The 17942-nt window shown below is 45.3% G+C and overlaps 7 protein-coding genes across 7 annotated transcripts; 3 read left to right on the top strand and 4 right to left on the bottom strand.

Moving 5' to 3' along the window:
- Positions 1-2: 2 nt before the first annotated feature.
- Positions 3-4948, bottom strand: V1508DRAFT_378801 (uncharacterized protein). Its single transcript, XM_066937638.1, has 19 exons — positions 4642-4948; positions 4418-4579; positions 4316-4366; positions 4100-4269; positions 3527-4043; positions 3244-3471; positions 2631-3190; positions 2476-2569; positions 2244-2419; positions 2109-2189; positions 1944-2058; positions 1772-1894; positions 1556-1714; positions 1238-1500; positions 1081-1183; positions 869-1027; positions 651-802; positions 545-593; positions 3-495 (listed from the first exon to the last, which is right to left on the bottom strand). Exons 1-19 carry the CDS (start codon positions 4735-4737, stop codon positions 361-363), a joined length of 3393 nt encoding a protein of 1130 aa, XP_066799059.1. The 5' UTR covers positions 4738-4948; the 3' UTR covers positions 3-360.
- Positions 4949-5239: 291 nt separating this feature from the next.
- On the bottom strand, positions 5240-5887 carry V1508DRAFT_429529 (uncharacterized protein; the record flags this gene model as incomplete). The annotated part of the gene is made up of 2 exons (XM_066941889.1): positions 5240-5786; positions 5844-5887. 2 exons carry the CDS (start codon positions 5885-5887, stop codon positions 5240-5242), a joined length of 591 nt encoding a protein of 196 aa, XP_066799058.1.
- Positions 5888-7170: 1283 nt separating this feature from the next.
- V1508DRAFT_7706 (acyl-CoA N-acyltransferase) lies at positions 7171-8839 on the top strand. The gene is made up of 3 exons (XM_066943048.1): positions 7171-7899; positions 7954-8046; positions 8103-8839. Exons 1-3 carry the CDS (start codon positions 7657-7659, stop codon positions 8697-8699), a joined length of 933 nt encoding a protein of 310 aa, XP_066799057.1. The 5' UTR covers positions 7171-7656; the 3' UTR covers positions 8700-8839.
- On the bottom strand, positions 8789-11511 carry V1508DRAFT_362969 (autophagy protein Apg9-domain-containing protein). Its single transcript, XM_066937252.1, has 3 exons — positions 10364-11511; positions 9716-10313; positions 8789-9662 (listed from the first exon to the last, which is right to left on the bottom strand). The coding sequence occupies exons 1-3, from the start codon at positions 11323-11325 to the stop codon at positions 8979-8981; spliced, it is 2244 nt and encodes a 747-aa protein (XP_066799056.1). The 5' UTR covers positions 11326-11511; the 3' UTR covers positions 8789-8978.
- A 71-nt stretch (positions 11512-11582) lies between these two features.
- On the top strand, positions 11583-14099 carry V1508DRAFT_407755 (oligomeric Golgi complex subunit 6; the record flags this gene model as incomplete). The annotated part of the gene is made up of 6 exons (XM_066938907.1): positions 11583-11964; positions 12020-12342; positions 12392-12881; positions 12935-13071; positions 13133-13454; positions 13507-14099. Coding segments are annotated over exons 1-6 (2005 nt in total), but the record flags the coding sequence as incomplete, so codon positions are not given.
- Positions 14100-15036: 937 nt separating this feature from the next.
- Positions 15037-16022, top strand: V1508DRAFT_407751 (60S ribosomal protein uL15). Its single transcript, XM_066938906.1, has 4 exons — positions 15037-15152; positions 15302-15340; positions 15472-15584; positions 15639-16022. Exons 1-4 carry the CDS (start codon positions 15104-15106, stop codon positions 15885-15887), a joined length of 450 nt encoding a protein of 149 aa, XP_066799054.1. The 5' UTR covers positions 15037-15103; the 3' UTR covers positions 15888-16022.
- Positions 16023-16149: 127 nt separating this feature from the next.
- V1508DRAFT_401425 (kinase-like domain-containing protein) lies at positions 16150-17826 on the bottom strand (the record flags this gene model as incomplete). The annotated part of the gene is made up of 7 exons (XM_066938419.1): positions 16150-16394; positions 16448-16680; positions 16732-16844; positions 16893-16953; positions 17016-17128; positions 17183-17523; positions 17574-17826. The coding sequence occupies 7 exons, from the start codon at positions 17824-17826 to the stop codon at positions 16150-16152; spliced, it is 1359 nt and encodes a 452-aa protein (XP_066799053.1).
- Positions 17827-17942: the final 116 nt, after the last annotated feature.

Raw genomic sequence — 17942 nt, 5'->3', positions numbered from 1 at the left:
AGGTTCAAAAATCCCGGGTTTGGTGTCGTGTAATACAAGAGAGAAATGAAGTTATACAGCCATTGCTCTAAACATTTAAATTCTCAAACCCTCATAATTTCTCGTTTCGAACGCTGTAAAGAAAAAATGCCACCAGGGATAGGATTAACCGTCAGGACTAACTGTCGGTCACAACTTGCCATCTGTGTGCCATGTCTTCGTCATCTTGGTGATTACTGTCAACGGGAGGATACAATTACGCCATCTATCGCCACAACAGCGTCTATCTCTAGTAATACAGAACAAGAAATATGAGCACGTACATAACCAAACACAATGCAACATCACTATATATATATATATATATATTAGCTTTATGTCTTACGCACCGACTGCTCCTCTTTCAGGGTCAGCCATGCGAATAATCTTAACGTCGTCGCTCAATTTAATGTTACCCATATCCTGTGGCGTTATGAATATCGTTTGAGTCTGGCTACTACGCTGAGCAGTTTGAATCTATGCAGGATATCAGTTTCCCTTCTTCTAGCACACAACGACTACTCACCATCATCTTCAGACTGATACGTCTGTTCACCGCATCCATGAAAACGTCACTTGTAGTTGTTTAGTTAGCACCACGGAAATCACGTATCTTCTAATATTGCACTCACAATTCATCAAGCCCGCGTAATGGACAGTTCATGGCATCCCATAGTGACATCAGCAAACAAATCTGAGTGTAAGACTTCTCTCCGCCAGATAGCGTAGCGACATTCCGCTTGCCTTTGTCACTGTTAGACTTTGCGCTATCAACTGGCTCAACCTACATATCCATTAGTCACTCATATTCCTTTGTTGGATCAGTTATCTCCCGGACATGGAATTATACCTTCAAGTTTAATGTTTCATTTTCATGACTAATGAAAAGTCGGCCCTTGAATCCGCGCTCGTCGAGAGTGTGTCTGAAAATATCCTTGGCTCTAGTGCAAATCTGGTTCCGGAAAATATAATATCTATCCCGGCGCTCCAGATAGGTCTCATTCAATTTCTATTCACTATTAGCACACTCTCGCTAAGATAAAACAAACGAGGGTCACATACATTCATCAGCGCCGTGAGATTAGTTAGTTCTCTTGCAGCATCGTTATACTCTCTCTGCGCCGTATTATGATCCTCAATAATCTGCTCCACCGGCTTGGGTAGACTATCATTGTATTAGGAATTCAGAATATGGCAAGGGCAGCAATAAGCGACTTACGTTCGGATAGACGTCTGGTAACTCTGCTGAACTTGGATCATCTCTGCCTTGAACTGGTCCGCAGTCTTTCCCTCTTCAATTTCTATTCTCTTCGGGTATATGCTTTGGGTAAGCCTCGTAACCTCTTCGAGATTGGCTACAAGCTTTTCTCGCTCAGCAAGAATCTTCTGCAGCTTGCTAAGTCTCTCATCTAGCTGCTTCCGTCGGAATGACACAATAGCATTAAGCTGAATAGACGCTTCCGTTGCTTTCCCAACTTGATTCTATATGTGGATATCGTTAGACTGGTGAAGTTGAGTATCAGAACTAAAGATGTACCTGTCGCTCAGCCACCTCGATGTTAGCTTGCTCGAATTCCTTCTTTTTTGCTTCCAGCTCACTAGTAACCTCATTCAGTTCCATGAAACGTCGATCTTTCTCCATAATAATATTTGGGTATTGGACATTTTCCAGATTTGCTAGCTCCGCGAGAACCGTCTATACGATTTGTTAGAAATTGAGCATCCGCATGCTATCCAAATTAACCGCACTTACATCACGACTCTCCTCCAGCGCATTAAGCCTACTTGTCTCATCCGCTGCAGACATTAGGACAGCCAGCCGGTCGATTTCAGTCTCTGTATTTTGAATATCGGCCTTAAGATGTCCTGTTTTTGTCTTGAGAACGTTAACAATGCATACCACGAATTCAATAGCTATCACTCACGGCGATAGACTGCTCGCGCCTTCTAAAATCTGTATTCATGTTATCCAGCCGTCTCCATTCAATCTGAAGGCCGTTGAGCTGCTCTTGAATCTTCTGTTCTTCCTCCATGAGAGATCTATAAACAAGGTAAGAAATGCAAAAGCAATCACATGTATAGAGACATACCTCATCTGCATGTCGCTGTCCATCTTCATTCGCGGAGGATCTCTGCGCCCTCTTTGTGGTTGCGTGCCAGAAGCACCTCGTCTGCAAAAATTAGCTACGGAGATACCCTCACTGCGGAGCTAACGATATACGCACTTGTTATTCAATCGGTAGCCATCCATTGGGTTACCAGGCCACTTGGCAAAACAAAACGTGACATTTCGAGGATTAGTGTACATAACTCTGTCCGCCTCCTTGCGGTCCGCAATCAAGATAACGCGCTCGATGTTATGAACATCAATCATGATATACTTAACATATTCGTCCTCAAACTATTGAATCATGAGAAATACTAAATACTGGCGCAAGTAAAATCGACATCACTAACCTCTAGGCAGTCTAAGACTGTTTGAAACTTCGGATCAGGACTATTTTGTGAGAAATTGAATCTTTCGTCCTTGCGAATAATAATATTGGAACGGCTAGTAGGATGAGTTAGTTACCAAGTAAAGTCGCCATTGATTACATAGGTATTATACGTACAATCTATACTGGTTCAAGATTCTCTTAAGCAATTCCTCGTCCTCCTTGCAGGTAACAGCAAAAGAGTCTAGAGTCCTATTAAAGTAGGCTTCTAAGATAGGGCCCCATTCTGGCTGCTTCATGCGAATATGGCTACCAATAGGACCAACAGGCTTCTGGACGAATCTGCTTTCCCGCTCAATAGCTTTTAGGACGCTGTCAATATTTTGTCCGAAAACTGTCATGTATTTCTGCTGGTGGGCTCGCAACCTCCCTATACGCGATTGGACATCATTCAGTTCCTGCTGCTTATTATTGAACTTGTTTTTAGCAGTCTCAACTTCTAACTGGTGCCGTTCCATTTCATTCTGCATTTTCCGATCGTCAATTATTGCTTGTTCAAGGTCCATTTTCAGTTGCTGTAGACGGTTTTGACCATTACTATGATCTTCGGCAAGTTTGGCTCGCCTACCACCGTCCAGATCAGTTAATCGCTTTCGCTCTTCAGCTATCTTATTGTCCGAAGAGGCGACTTTCTTCCGGAGGGCCGCGATTGCCATAGCCATGTTCCTCTCATCATTCTGATAATGTGTTAGAAAGCAAATACACTAATAGAGCCAATTGCGTGGACAACCTGAGCTTCCCTCACAAGATCTCTCTTGTCTTTCATTTGGCCACGGTAATAGTCAATCTGCTGAGACAGTGGTTCCAGGCGGGCATGAAAGTCCTGCAGCTCCTGTTGAGATTCTGCGAACTTCTCTCTAGACTTCTCGTAATTGGCGGCTGCCTCCGCGACTGCTTCTTCAGCTTGCTGAGCTTCCTGTGCCACCGTCTCTGCGTTCTCATCATGAGCGGCTAGCGCCTATGCACATTGTCAGTAATATTTCTTTAGCAACTTAGCATGCTCTGATGCCCACCTTTTCGCTATCAACAACTGTTGCCCACGCAAACTGGCCTTGGAGACGAGTGAGAGTGTCCCTGACCTCACGGTGATTTTGAGTTTTCTTGTACAGCTCGGCCGCCTCATCCCTCCGAGCCCGAAGTTCATTCAGCGCCTCTCTTCTCCCCTTAACAGTAGCAATGGTCTTCTCCACATACAGATGAAAAGCGTCATAGTCATTCCTGAGACTGTCCAGACGGATACCCTTCATGAATAAACTGTATTTCTCTTCGGGTGTAGAGCTACTCAAGAATGAACGTGCCGTATCCTGCGACAGGATCGTCATTGGATTGTCGACCATCAGTCCAAAAAAGTCGAGCATACTGGTGAGCTCTTCCTTGTCCTTGGAGATCTGAACACCCTTAAAGTTCTTGATACGATAACTGCTCGAGCCGTTGAGCTGAATTATTCGCTCGACCCATATCTCTTTCCCGTATTTCTCAGGCTTGAAGCCTTCTCCTTCATTTTTAATAGCAACAGTGACCGAAGCAGAGCTGTATTGAAGTTAGTGCGATCCTTTTGACGCGTAAGGTCAGTTATATTCACGTACTTGCAACCTTCCTTGATGAGCGACTTCAAACTCGACGCGCGATTGGTGACGGAAGCCTTCGCGCCCAAGCAGACCGTAATCGCGGTCAGAATAGCACTTTTACCACTGCCATTGTGGCCAATAACGAAGTTGATTTGGGGCCCAAAATCAATTTTGAGAAATTTGTGGCACTGTGAAATTAGACGCGTCGAGTATGATAACATTGGGGACACATACCATAAAGTTCACGAGCTCAACTGATTTAATAATACCGGCCGTTGCAACAGCCTGAAATGCGCTCAGTATACATCATCAATAGAGATAGACCATGATACTTACGTCGGCATCGGGACCCTGCGTAAAATTCAGCTGATCGAACGCCTCGTCCTCGGAATCGACGCCATCATAAACGCCCGATTGCTCCTCTAATCCAGATTCCTGCTCTGAACTGGCGATACTGTCATCAGACCTCAAACGCTTAGCTGCGTGCGTGGAACGCTCCTGTAAATGTGTTAGCGGGAATACGCGTCCCAGGATGATTGAATTGCGGGACGCCAACGTACAGCCTCGGCACTCTCAGAATCAATATATCCTTCCGAAGTACTGTCGGGAGACTCGCTATAATCCTTAGCAGTAGCAGGGCGTTTCAGTCGCACCATAATTGCTGTAGAATGGCTGTGATAGAATGGCGGTGGACGGCGCGATCGTAGGCAATGTAGGATAATCGTATGAAGGCTAGTTTTGAGCGCGGTCAACAAACGCGTTCAAAACCTTGCTAGGCCATATAAGCTTTGTCTATGTGCGTCAAACTTATGGTCTCAGAGATTTTTACGGCTAAGCTACAATCATGGTACCCAAAGTACAAATGTGCCCGCCATCATGACGTGTCAGTGTTACGCGTTTTCGCGTCACGGCGCTGTTCTTTTCAACAATCTCCCCAGGTTGTATGCTTGCAAAGCTGGCACTGTCGTTATATTCTCAATTTTGAATCAAACATAATCGCAATCCACGACGACGGATGTGGTAATAAATTTGAACTTGATCACCATATATATCAATAAAATAAGTCATGAATCTTCCGCTACTCAAGTTTCCAACGACCACAAACACGTAGCACAACCGTCAATCAAAGAGAGTATCACAGGATATCCAATTACGCGTTTACTTCATCAAGTGCTTAGCCTTATCCAAAAGCGACTCCTTCTGCTGGTGCTGCTGGCCGGAGCTGCGCCCATACTGGCCACCAGTATCACCGCCTCCAGACTGTTGGGTGTCACCTGAGCCCGTGGTTGACTGGGTCTGGTATTCAGACCCATACAACGGCTGGTCACCATACATTCCCCCCTGAGTTTGCTGTTCGCCCATACCACTGGCCTCGCGACCTGTTTGGGTACCTCTCATCAGAGGGTCGTCGAGAGTGTCAGACTGTTGGGACTGTTGGGACTGTTGGGACTGTTGAGTACCCTGGGAGCTCCAAGGCTCATCAGAAGTAGCAGTCTGGCGAGTAGAACGGGTGCCGCTCATAGGTTGGTCGCTGCTGTAGGTCTGACCAGAACGGGTCGAGCCATAGGTATCAGAAGGAGCGGAGCCGTATTGCTGTCCAGAACGTGTACCCGACGCACCGGTGGTTCGTCCCTGAGTGTCTGGCATGTCGGACATGCCAGACTGAGTCTGCTGACCTTGGGATCTCTCATCGGTCGTGTCGCCTCTAATACAGGTCAGTTAGGAGCTGGCAACGCAATAATACACTGTTCGGTGAACGCACTGGCCAGAAAGCTTGCTCTTAAATTCCTGGAATTTGCCGGACATTGTTGCGAAATTCAATCTGTTGATAATATAAGTGTGGTATAGCCAATTCAAATTTGTCTTTTGAGGACAGAACGCAGAGCAAGGGCAGACGGGATTTATTTATGGTCTCTCCAGGACAGCGGAAGCAGAGCAGACTGAGTGGTACACATGATCATTGTGATCTGCCGACGATCGCAATCAATGCCCGGGGAGGAGTCTATGACGACAATCGACGAGGCATTCTCGAAATGAACAGGTGCCGGAAGAGGCATGGGCAGTCGGAGAGCTACGTTGGCGAGAGACGCAACAAAATTAGAGATGATGTCTGAATGACGACTTGCCTGTCGAGCGTTTGGCTAACTCGAAGTCAGGAGGCCGGGGTTAGGGACTTGGCTGCTGAGGCAACGATGGGCGGGCCATATTATTGACGATGCAGTCACTTGAGATCCACCGCCTTCGAGCACATGGCTCTAGGCAGCAGCATTTGTCTACCGGTAACTATGTCCGAAACGGCGATCCATGCTATTGGGATGACGCCTCTGCCGCTCCTCCTCCAACTTGAGGCTGCACCGTTTAAGCACGAGCAAAGTCACGATCCCTTCCCGGCGATTGAATTCGAGCTGGCTAAACTCAGTGCCTTCCCCGGCCGAAGTAGGGATCTCGCGGCACTTAGCCTGAAGAGAAAAAATGTTGATCTCAACCTGTTGAGACACTGTGACTCCATTTGTGGCAACATTTTCACAGAAACAAATCATTTGATGTTCTCAGTTGAAATCATTATCGTATCACTATTAAACCAACCGAAACGCGCAAGGTAACGACCGTCATACGAAACGTCGACAGGCATTGACGGTTTCGAAGACAAGGTGGCTGGCCAATCAATGGTCGCAATCGGATTGAATCACCATGGCTGCCGAGTCATCCGCTCGGCACTGTATAAGTTTTCGATCATTCGGCTCCATGAAGTCATTGCGCGCATCCATGCAGTAAACAGTTGCTGATAACATGGAATGACAAACCAATCATATACCGTGATAGAGGCTGAAATGTCCCGCCGTCCCCTTCCAATCGGATCATGCTAAAATGTGATCTTACAATGTGGGGTCGCGAGTTTTACATAACTTAATCGCTCTCCAATTATCACTAACCGTAGAATTTAACTATGAAAACGCTTCGTCCAAATATGTAAAACAGCGGAGCGGCGTTGCTTCCAGCCAGTAACATCTTCACAGTTGCATACATATTATTTCGGATTCTGGAGCTAAGTTAGGGACCATCAGCATCGTCGTATCCAAGGTTTAGGTATATCAAATCTTATTTCAGCTAACTACGCATCTTATAACCATTATCCTAAGTATTGAGCAACATTTATTTATTTTAGTAAATAATGCGTAATCAACTATCAATCTCATTTTTGTTATATTGAGTTTTGGCACAATGATATGCTGCCGCTGGTATTGGCCAGTTTCGTAACGGTCCAGCGTCTGGACTATTATTAAATTGCCTTTAGCTATTATTGTCCACGTCAATGAGGAAACAAAAGTTTCAAATTTGCCGATCTATAGTTTCGCCTATAATGTGAGTAATGACTGTCATACAATAATGAATTAGCAATTCCTGTTTGGTACTTACGGTATCGATAAAATGCTGCGAAGGGTTGGGTTAGGGTCAGGTTAGTAGTGCAATAATGGCCCCAACACGTAACCACAAAACGACGCTTCATAAAAGGTTTGGTTTGTTCACCAAGTTCCGACACATATTGCGGAGATGCAGATTGGAAGGTAGGAGTAATGGGAGATTCTGTATCTTCCAAAAACGACTCTTCCAGCTCGAATACATCGGTCGCTGATCCTCGCAATGTCAAGACAGTAGTCTTCGGCGAAGAATTCGAATTCGATGCATGGTATGGTTGTTCATCGTATTTTTCGGATGAGGAACGGAAGAAGTATGCAAGGAATCTCTTAGAGAGACTATATGTGTGCAGCAGATGTTTCAAGTACACCTCCAAGGGGTCTGAGATGGGCCAGCATTTGGTAAAGCGATATCCTTTGTTTTGCGGATTTCTTGTCCTGACAATACTTATGTAGATCGCATGCAGTAGCTCGTTCTCTACTCCAGGAAAACTTATTTATCAATACAATCAATTTTCGATACGGGAAGTTGATGGAGGAAAGGATAAGGCATGTTTACCCTTATCCGAAAATGCTAAACTACTCGCTAATTATTCGTGGGAAAGCTTTATTGTCAATGCCTCAGTCTATTCGCGGCGCTGTTCGTCGACACCAAATCAGTTTGTTTTGCCGTAGATCGGTTCAAGTTCTATATCTTGATTCATCATGTCTCGTCTAAAAAGGAACAAGCAGTTGGGTTTTTTTCCAAAGAGAAGCTGTCATGGGACGAGAACAATCTGGCGTGTATCTTAATATTCCCACCGTTCCAGGGACAGGGACTGGGTCAAATCCTAATTGAGTTCTCGTATCAATTATCGATATTGGAAGGAAAGCTTGGATCTCCAGAAAAGCCGTTGTCTGACCACGGACGGAAGAGTTATTTGCTCTATTGGTGTACGACGATTGCGAAGATACTTCCACATATTGAGCACGAGAGGAGGGTTTCAATAAACGACATATCATATGCTACTGGTATACGGCAGGATGATGTCATAGACTCATTGCAGAGCATGAATGCCATGCAAAATTTGCACGCGACAGATGTTGAGGGCAACCCAACGATGACGATTTCTCGAGACAGAATTGCTGCTTGGGTTGCGAAGCGAAATATCAATTTACAGGCACCATCGCTCATTGATATTAATTGTATTATAGTGCCATGAACGTTACAACCGCTTTCGCGTAGGATCATTAATTTTTTATGTTTGCGGGCCCAGCGACCCTACTATGGAATATTGCCAGAATCATTGTGTAAGGTATACAGCAAACGCTTGCCAAGATGACCTTGACCATGTATTATATTTAATTAACAAATATGTCGCGTTAATACTGTAATCGAGACCGACACCTAAAACACCAGTTCGTCAATGCGCCCAACCAACACCAAGCCAGTATCAAATAATCACAAACGAAAGCGAACAAGTATATCCCTAGAATTACCTCTACATATGATGACGTGGATTCTGCAATCGCGGCTTCTTGCTGAAGTCAAACACAGCAAAGCAGCAAACGTATCCAATGCCATCGACATAAAGCGAACACTCTCGAAAGAAATCAACAATCTTCTCGCAAGAATTGGTAAGCGAGAACCACAACACAAACGGCGTCAAAATAATACTGGCAGTTTCTTGAATTAAGAGCACAATTTTCAATGCATAATACTGCGAAAACTCGTTCTTGACCTCGTCTGTATGCAGTCTCCCATTCCAGTCGGGGGGCAAATAATGAGTAAATTCCGCAACGTATCGCAAATTAGCCTCAGGGTCAAACACTAGTGTCTCTTCTTGAATTAAACCACGAGCCACGGCCAAAATTGTACCAAAAATGCCGATATAGAACAATACTGTTCTATCCTGGGTAATCTCGAATCCCAAAAACAAGTCCGGGTCGATCACTGAAGCTATGCCCAGAATAGCCGCAAATGATCCTGCCACAAACGCTATGAATCTAAATACTTGAGTCGTCTTTTCTTTCGGAAATTGGTCAACATATCTAGATGCCGGGTAATAGCTCAGGTTCAATCGACGACGGAACAAATGATACAGCTCATTGTATTCGCGAAATTTCCATTCAGCAAGCCTGCTGTATTGCCTCGATCCTATTGTACTCGGATTTTTATGATATTCCTAAATAACCGTCAGTGAGAAGTACAGTAGGATCGGAATAGCTAAACACTTACATCAAAGTATCGGAAAAAATAGAGGAGAATAAGATACACCACGATGAAAGGTGCGAAAATGATATTAATTACGCCAGCAAATATGAACCGACGACGAAGGCCCTCAGCCAGAGCTTTCCTATGTGTATCTTTGAGAAAGGTGGATCGAACTTGGCCTTGCTCGTTGAACACAAAGTCCATGACGCAGACACTCAGATTCAATTCCAAGCTTCGCGTGAGCCACTGCGCATTACGAAGTAGGGGAAATGGAATCGTGAGATCAAGAATATCCTTGTTTATCATAGCAATAAAATAGTTCTCTTTTCTCATGATTCTATTCGCAATATCGTGCTCTCCCATCCTCTGCTTCGATTGGTAGCCAAGATACTGTCGCGCTATGGCATTCGATGTGATCGGGTTATCGTCGCGTAATGCCATCAACCTTCGAGCGACCTGTTGCCATGAGATAGTTTGCAGCTCATTGTCCGTGATATAAAGTAGATACTGGTAAAAATTGCGAAGATCTGTTAGTCTTCTTATATCAATGATGTATTGTGCCAGTTTAAGAAACCACACAAGACTTAGAACCCACAGGCAAAAAGTCTTGAAGCCGCCGAGGCTAGGAAATCATTAGTCACCCGACTACCCGTAAATATGCAATGCACTTACTGAGACATGCACTCGGGAATCTGGATCTGCGACAGTTTCGTGCTGCTCCGAATCAACGAATAATCTATGCAAGAGCTGAGGTACACTGAAAATCCCACTACGAATGCTAGTGTAGCCAAGTTGATAATTCTGGACAACGTGATGCTATAGATGCCATTACCCAGATAGTAATCATAAACCTCCTGCAGGAAGTTGTCAAGGTTCTCCACATTAGCCCACTTCCATAATGCTCGTTCACGAGGATCGTTAAGTCCAAATCGAGCCTGATGAGTCGTCTCGTCTTCATGCTGTTGCTGATTTCTCCTATTCATCACAGAATCTCCGATTCGAGATGGAGGCGGAGGAAGATTTAAATGCAATGTCCCAGAGTTCTGTCCAGCAGGATAGCCTGGCATGTAGGACGATTCGAGATTGATTCCTTGTGGGGCTTTGATATTCGCTGGAGGAGCTGGAAGATCAATGGGAGCCGGAGGCAACGGATAGGATGTGCCGGGTGGTCCGAACCACGAGTTCTTCGAGAAGCGAAAGGACAACTCTGCGGGTGACGGATGCCAATTTTCTCCTCCTCTTCTGTACTTGGACTGTGGATGGGGTATTTCGTACATCAGCGATGCGGGAACTTCGTCATCATCTCCACCTTCATTGGACACTTCCACATCGGGAGCCTTTGTTTTATTCGCGTAACCCAGGTCATCATACCCCGTGGCAAACCTGTTTTCTGATATATCATTGTCACCTCGAGGAAGATCATGAGAGGAACCACCGAATGCTGATGTTACGCCAGCAGACGAGTCGCCTGAGGAATACCGAAGGGCGGCCTCCGCGTCACTGCTTCCAAGGCCGGTTAATTCACCAAAGTGTGCTTCGATATCGGGCTCTTGGTAAAAGTTTTCATCCTCATGCTGGAGCGTCTGGTATATCGAGCCTTGCCCGAAGAACCGGGTCAAGAATTCGTTCGCCATAGGCGGCTAGAACGAAAATCCCAGCGACACTAGAATATAAACAGTGATATCGTCGGCACGATCACCAACGTAGCCAGCTAATTCTGAAGGCGCATTAATGTGGTGCAGTGTTCTGAATAGTAAATAATATAAGTGTAGTCAGGCCAGGTTCATTACGTGATAGCCCACGATTGAGTGAGTTGGAACGGGGGTTGGGACATGATCGCGCGGCTCAGGAATGCATTTGGCGCAACTTTCAGATTGCTTCGTTAGAAACGTTGCGTCGTGAACATCTGGTAGTCATCCGTCAACTAGAGCTACTTTTCAATATACCACTTTGATCAGTGGCATCAACTGCCCTCCATGACGTCCTTCACGGGCACGGAGGATCCATACATTCCCGGAGCTGACGCAACAGCCAAGTCACCCACACCCTTATCAGTGTCGGGAGGGTCCCGATCGAACCTGCTGTCCCTCAAGCTCTCAGAAATATTGTCATCTTCTTATTCTGACTCTAGTATTCGAGATGCATTGCTGTTATTGGGCGAGCGGATTCAGGAGAACACGCCTGAGATGCGGAGACAATTTCGGGCGAACGTCGAAGCGGAAGTCATTGAAGCAAACGGACAGGTGCTTGAGCAATTCTCAAAGATCGCAATGGTAAGCTCAGAGAGTACTTCATAACATTAGCCAATTGCCATTAAATGATGTATAGCAATTAGAGACAATCGGGCTGACCATTGCAAACATGAACTCAGTCGTGGACGATTTGAGTAACGGCGTATCTGCCGTAAGGGAGCAGACGAAAGAGTTATTTGCAGAGGAAGAATGGTTATCACAGCAGAAGGATGAGATCCAAATCAAGCAGTCACTTCTTGACGCAGTGAAGGCGCATTTTTTTATGGCGGATGCCGAAATTGAAGTCTTGACATCGTCTGCAGAACCAATTGACAATAGATTCTTTGATGTCGTCAAAAGAGGTCAACGGATCTATTCGGATTGTGAGGTCTTGCTCGCCAGCGAGAATCCTGTAATTGGGTGTGTTCAGTCGGTTGTATTTGCAAAACTATTCTCACGAATTTAATAGCGTCGAGATTATGGATCAAATGTCAAAGCACATCGACGCAGCATTCGACAAGCTGTACTATTGGATTCAACGTGAAATCAGACACCTTTCTGTCGATGATCTTAAAATTCGGCAAAATATACGGCGAGCATTGGGACTACTAGCAGGAAGACCAACAATGTTGCAGAATTGTCTAGACGGCCTCTCAGAACTACGACAGAAGATTATTTTACGAGAGTTTTTAGAAGCGTTGACGGAGGGACCAAAACCTATCGAACTTGTTGCGTACGATCCATTTCGCTATATTGGTGACATGCTTGCGTGGACTCATTCAGAGACTGTCAACGAGAAGGAAGTGCTTGAACTTATGTTCATTGCTGAAGATAGTAACTTAGCCCATGGTCTGGAGGACGGTATTGCCAGTGAACCTTGGGCTGAGCAGTTCGATTTAAAGCAGACGATAGGAGAATTGACAGACAAGAACATGCAGTCAATATGCAAGCCATTGAAGGTAGAGTTACTTGCAGTCCACATATTAGCCACAATTCTGACTATAGTCATTAGGCACGAATTGACCAGTCATTGTCAGGCAACGTCGACTCCACTCTCGCATACAGGATATTCAATCTCTTTGAGTTTTATAGATCAATATTTTCGAAGTACTTAAGCGAGAACTCGCAGCTCTTAAACGTCCTAAAAGTGTATGTAGCGCCTATTTCTGATTATTTCATTTACGAGAAGTCACCGTCTTACCGGCTATAGACTGGAGAGCTCCTCAATGAATCAATTCCATCGGTCATTGCGCGAGAAAATACAGCTCATTCAAGCAGAGCTTCCGAATGTTACCTTAGACCTCCAACCGCCGCAATTTTTGCAACAGTCGCTAATAGAAATGAAAACCTTGATGACGTCCTTCGATACTTCGTTTGCCGTCGCCCCAGAGAACAGAGACCAAGAATTTGACAAGATTATCGAGGACGCATTGGTGCCCTACTTAACTTGCTGTATCTCGATGTCGGAGTCAAGTTCATTGAGCGTGGCGGAGAAGGACATATTCCTCATAAATTGCTTTGATTCGGCAAAGGTGGGCGCAAACTATCCATATTTGGCAGTTGCCTTGCTAACATATAGACAAGTCTGTATTACATTTGTATTCTTTCACCAAAGGGAAATTGTCTGAATTTGAACAGCAGATCCGGTCTCACTCGTTATCGTTAATAGCCATTCTGCACAATATGTACTTGACAGATTCTAAACTCAAGCCGACATTAGCGGCACTGAAGGAGAAGGCATTCGATGTTCCGTTAAAGTCATTGGAGCAATTCCAGGAGAGCAACATAACACAGCTCTCGATTGCACTGGACGACTTCCTGCCGTCGGCCCTGATGGACGCTCAGACATTCTTGCAACGTCTTGCATCACCTAGGCTGGGCAATAGCATCATTCAGGAAGCTGCTAAGAAATTTGTCGATGATTTCGCTCAGGTGGAGAAAGCTATTGTCGAATCGATCGAATTTCCAAGGACAGTGTTCCCGCGAACACTTGCTGAAGTTAGAGTCTTGCTTGTCGTAGACTAGACGAGGTCGCTTGGAATATTTGTACGATCGCATGATTTGTATTTATTCGCATATGTTCGTGTCGATTAGATGGATGGCATTAAGAACTGCATTGGAGACAGTACATTATATAACCCATTTGCCATAATATAATATGCTCGGCTACTAAGTAGTGGTGATACTCTAGGCATCAAATGAATCATGTGCAATTTCATGACCATATCCTCCCCAATTGATCCTCATTCATGCCTGTTCCAAGGTGTACTAAAATTCCGTTTGCAATCGTGAATCGAAATATAGCATCTAACCTCCCCATGGCAACTATCTTATCTGCCTAGGAATCTGCCCACTTCCGCTTATGGCGATTGGGCTAGGCGACTTCGGAACCTGCAATACTAACGTATCTCTATTCGTGGGTGTTGCGAGTCAAATCAATGGAAACGATTCGAGCCTGCATGGGAGAGATGGTCGAGCGGCGTGCGCGGTCATACATATGAGAAGTAGCTAGTCCACTACCCGTGGTCAGTAGTGTAGCAGACAAAACTGGAGATTATTCCGGCGGAGTAGATGGTGAAAGTGGAATCGCGGAGAGAAGAAGCATTAGGGATGTAGGACTGCAGCCGCACTGGGTCGGAGCAGCACATCCATGCAAGGGTGAGGACGGCTGCCCATTTGGAACTTTGCAATTGTGACATCGTTATGATATTCTGGTTGCGAACTGTGGACAATCTGGACCTTTCACTTGTCGTGATTCAGTAGTTCAACAACTCCAGATTGAAAATTGATCCGAGAGCTCCTCGGCTGTGGAGGCAATTTACGTATTTGATGAATTGCCTCTTTAAGGAACCAGTCTGTTTATCTTAGGCGCGTAACGCGCTCAGCGCTTCGCCGACTCGTTACGTCATTATATCACCTGACCAGGCCAAAGTTGTATTCTGCCTTATTTTTAAAAAAGTTGTCACTGGAAATTACGGATAATAAACCCTAAGTACGCGACCCTAACGTTTGATGAGTGACTGCTTTTTTAACATCTTAGGCAGGGTAAACTGATCGCAATCTGCTTAGTGCCTTGGCTGGGAACCACAACACAGCGAAAGTACGTGTTCGTCACTAACTTGGCCTCGACTGCCTGTTACCAAAGCCACGATCCAGAGACATTCAGCAGCAACGATTCGCGATGCCGACCAGAACAACTAAAACCCGGAAACTTAGAGGACATGTCTCTGGTATGTTTAATGAAAATTGTTGATGTTGTTACGGCTAGCAATGTCCATGACAAGATGAAATATGGACATAATCGGTTATTGGATATTGCATCCGTACATTTAACTCTCTCGGTCTTATAGAACGAACGCAAGAGCTAACATAAGTTTAGCTGGTCATGGTCGTATCGGCAAGCACCGCAAGCATCCTGGTAACTAAGATTTTATTGTTTGATCCCAGCATGGAATTGTAGGATGGTTAGAGTTGTGGGTTGGGAAGATGAACTCATTCGTGGGGATGTGATGTGTTATGAGGGTTGAGTTCTGATTCAGTTTATTATAGGTGGTCGTGGTCTTGCTGGTGGTGCACACCATCACCGTACCAATCTCGACAAGTATCATCCCGGTTACTTTGGTAAAGTTGGTATGAGATACTTCCACAAGCAGAAGAACCACGTATGTTCAAAACGTTTGGTGGGAGTGAATTTTTGGACGCTAATGATGATATAGTTCTGGAAGCCGACTATCAATGTCGATAAGTTGTGGGCCCTAATCCCTGCCGAGGCCCGGGAGAAGTACTTGGCTGTGTCTAGCGACGAGGTCGCTCCAGTCATCGACACGTTAGCGATGGGTTACGGAAAAGTTCTTGGAAAGGGACGCCTACCTTCCACTCCGGTCATTGTTAAGGCACGATACGTTTCTAAGCTTGCTGAGGAGAAGATCAAGGCTGTCGGTGGTGCGGTTGAGCTTGTTGCATAAATATCTTTATACATGTTTGATAAGTCTTTGTTGTCTTTTGTATCTTGTAGTATTTAGGATTTCAAAAGGTTGGTCAATGCCTAAAAGTAAATAAATAATGTTACATTATGTGTGCGTTATGATCTTTCCTACTCATTTTATAGAGACTGTGGCCATAGCTAAAATGTCAGGTATGCAAGTGATGTGAAAACTGCTGCTACTGCTCACTATTCCAAACGTCCGATAATATACAATACGCAAGCAAATTCTAGGAGTTGACCTTCTAAATTCCAGCCAAGAACTGATGCCGCAACGCGTCCTGGGCTGAAATGCGCTTTCGGAAATCAACCTCTAGACATTTCGTCAAAAATTCAAAGGCTAAATCTTTTTCAGGGTCTTCGATGACAAGAGATCGCGTGCTAGCCTCTGTCTCATCAATGTCCGTACCAGTGACAGCCCAGTCAACGATATCCTCCAGCTTGAATCCACGATCTGGAACGGTTGGGATATTGGTATCAAAAATGGAGCCTTTACATAACTCATTAGACATTAGATCATCGCGAGACATTGCACTATCATACCGTGGAGTCTTGCACAAGCAGATATCTTGGGCTTCCCAAAAATACTGGCAATTTCGATCATGGCGTCGATATCGTCGGCAGAATTGAAGAACGGGAATCGCTTGGACATGAACGACAGAAGAATTACTCCAGCAGACCACATATCAATCTTCGTTGTCTGATTTAGGCATTTGAGCAGAACTTCGGGTGCCCTAAAGCCTCTTGTTCCCGCCCTGTTTGCTCGTCTTCCTGGTCTACGATTACATTAGGATGCGCACCAAGAAGCAACATGATCTAGAGAGTACCTTGGATCGTTTTTGAGATAGCCACCAATCGGCTGTCGCTCTGTAATATGTCTAATGTGGTTGTTCTCCCCATACCCTCTGCATGTGCAATAAGACGGATCGACCGATTCACGCTGAAACATCAGCTATTATACACTGCGAAGCTCCATTGGCAATCTTACCTCAGCTAGTCCAAAATCGACTAATACACCACGTCGCTTGTCCGGATCGTACAAGAAATTGCTAGGCTAGCGCGTTAGCACAATGATCTTCGCGAATTAAAGAACAACAATCGAGAGCAATACGTTGGCTTAACATCTCTGTGAAGTATACCGTGGAGATGAACATGCTCGAGCGCTGTGACCAGAGACTTCATGTAGTATTTGAACTCCGTTAGTGGTAATTGACGATAAAACGCCTAGCAGGCAATTAGCCCAACGTCACCAATATTGAGTTCGACAATTGTACGTACTCGATAGTCAGCATGTTTGTAATAAGGTAGGATCGCGACTACTTGGTCTTGCGACCTAAATGCCGTAATAAGTGGCGCAATCGAATCACACCTTGAGAGAGTATGTAACAGTACGAGTTCATTTAAAATGCGCTGCGGACTGCTGGTTACGTATATTCGCTTAATCGCGACATACTTCTTGCGACCGCCCACACCCACCTTCTTTTGCCTCTTTGCGATGGGTGACGGCGTGTCTCCCATTGACAGTCGTCTTTTGCCTTCCGGACTCCGATCTAGGTCCCAAGAATTGTCAAAGGCGTCGTATTCCATATCCTCCGCCCTATAAACTGAACTGAACGTGCCTATGAAAACATTAACTCATTGAAGTACATCGCCTCAGACTATGGCCCACCTTCGCCAATTTTTGAAATAAGTCGAAATCTGTTTGCAACATCTTTGAAAGAGCGTGCAAACAAATCAAGCTCTTCTACTAGTTGGGGATCCATCTCGTCCTCGTCCTCGTCCTCATCATCCTCGTCCGCTTCACTGTCAGCGTCCTGGTCGCCAGTTCCTTCGGATTCATCACCGTCCTCGTCCTCATCATAATCTTCTTCCTCATCTTCTACATCGCCTGCCTGCTCGCCATCCGCGTCGATTTCGCCCATATGTACCGTGCCATGAACGTTGCCATTGCACTCACTGTCTTCCTCAGCTTCGTCGTCTGGCGGTTTCTGGCCTTCATTATGAGGTTGATCGTCACTGACGAGCTCTTCATCGAAGC

The sequence above is a fragment of the Lipomyces doorenjongii genome (assembly GCF_038497915.1).
Source record: "Lipomyces doorenjongii strain NRRL Y-27504 unplaced genomic scaffold V1508scaffold_1, whole genome shotgun sequence".
Taxonomy (NCBI): Eukaryota; Fungi; Ascomycota; class Lipomycetes; order Lipomycetales; family Lipomycetaceae; genus Lipomyces; species Lipomyces doorenjongii.
This window is presented reverse-complemented; position numbering and strand designations above follow the sequence as displayed.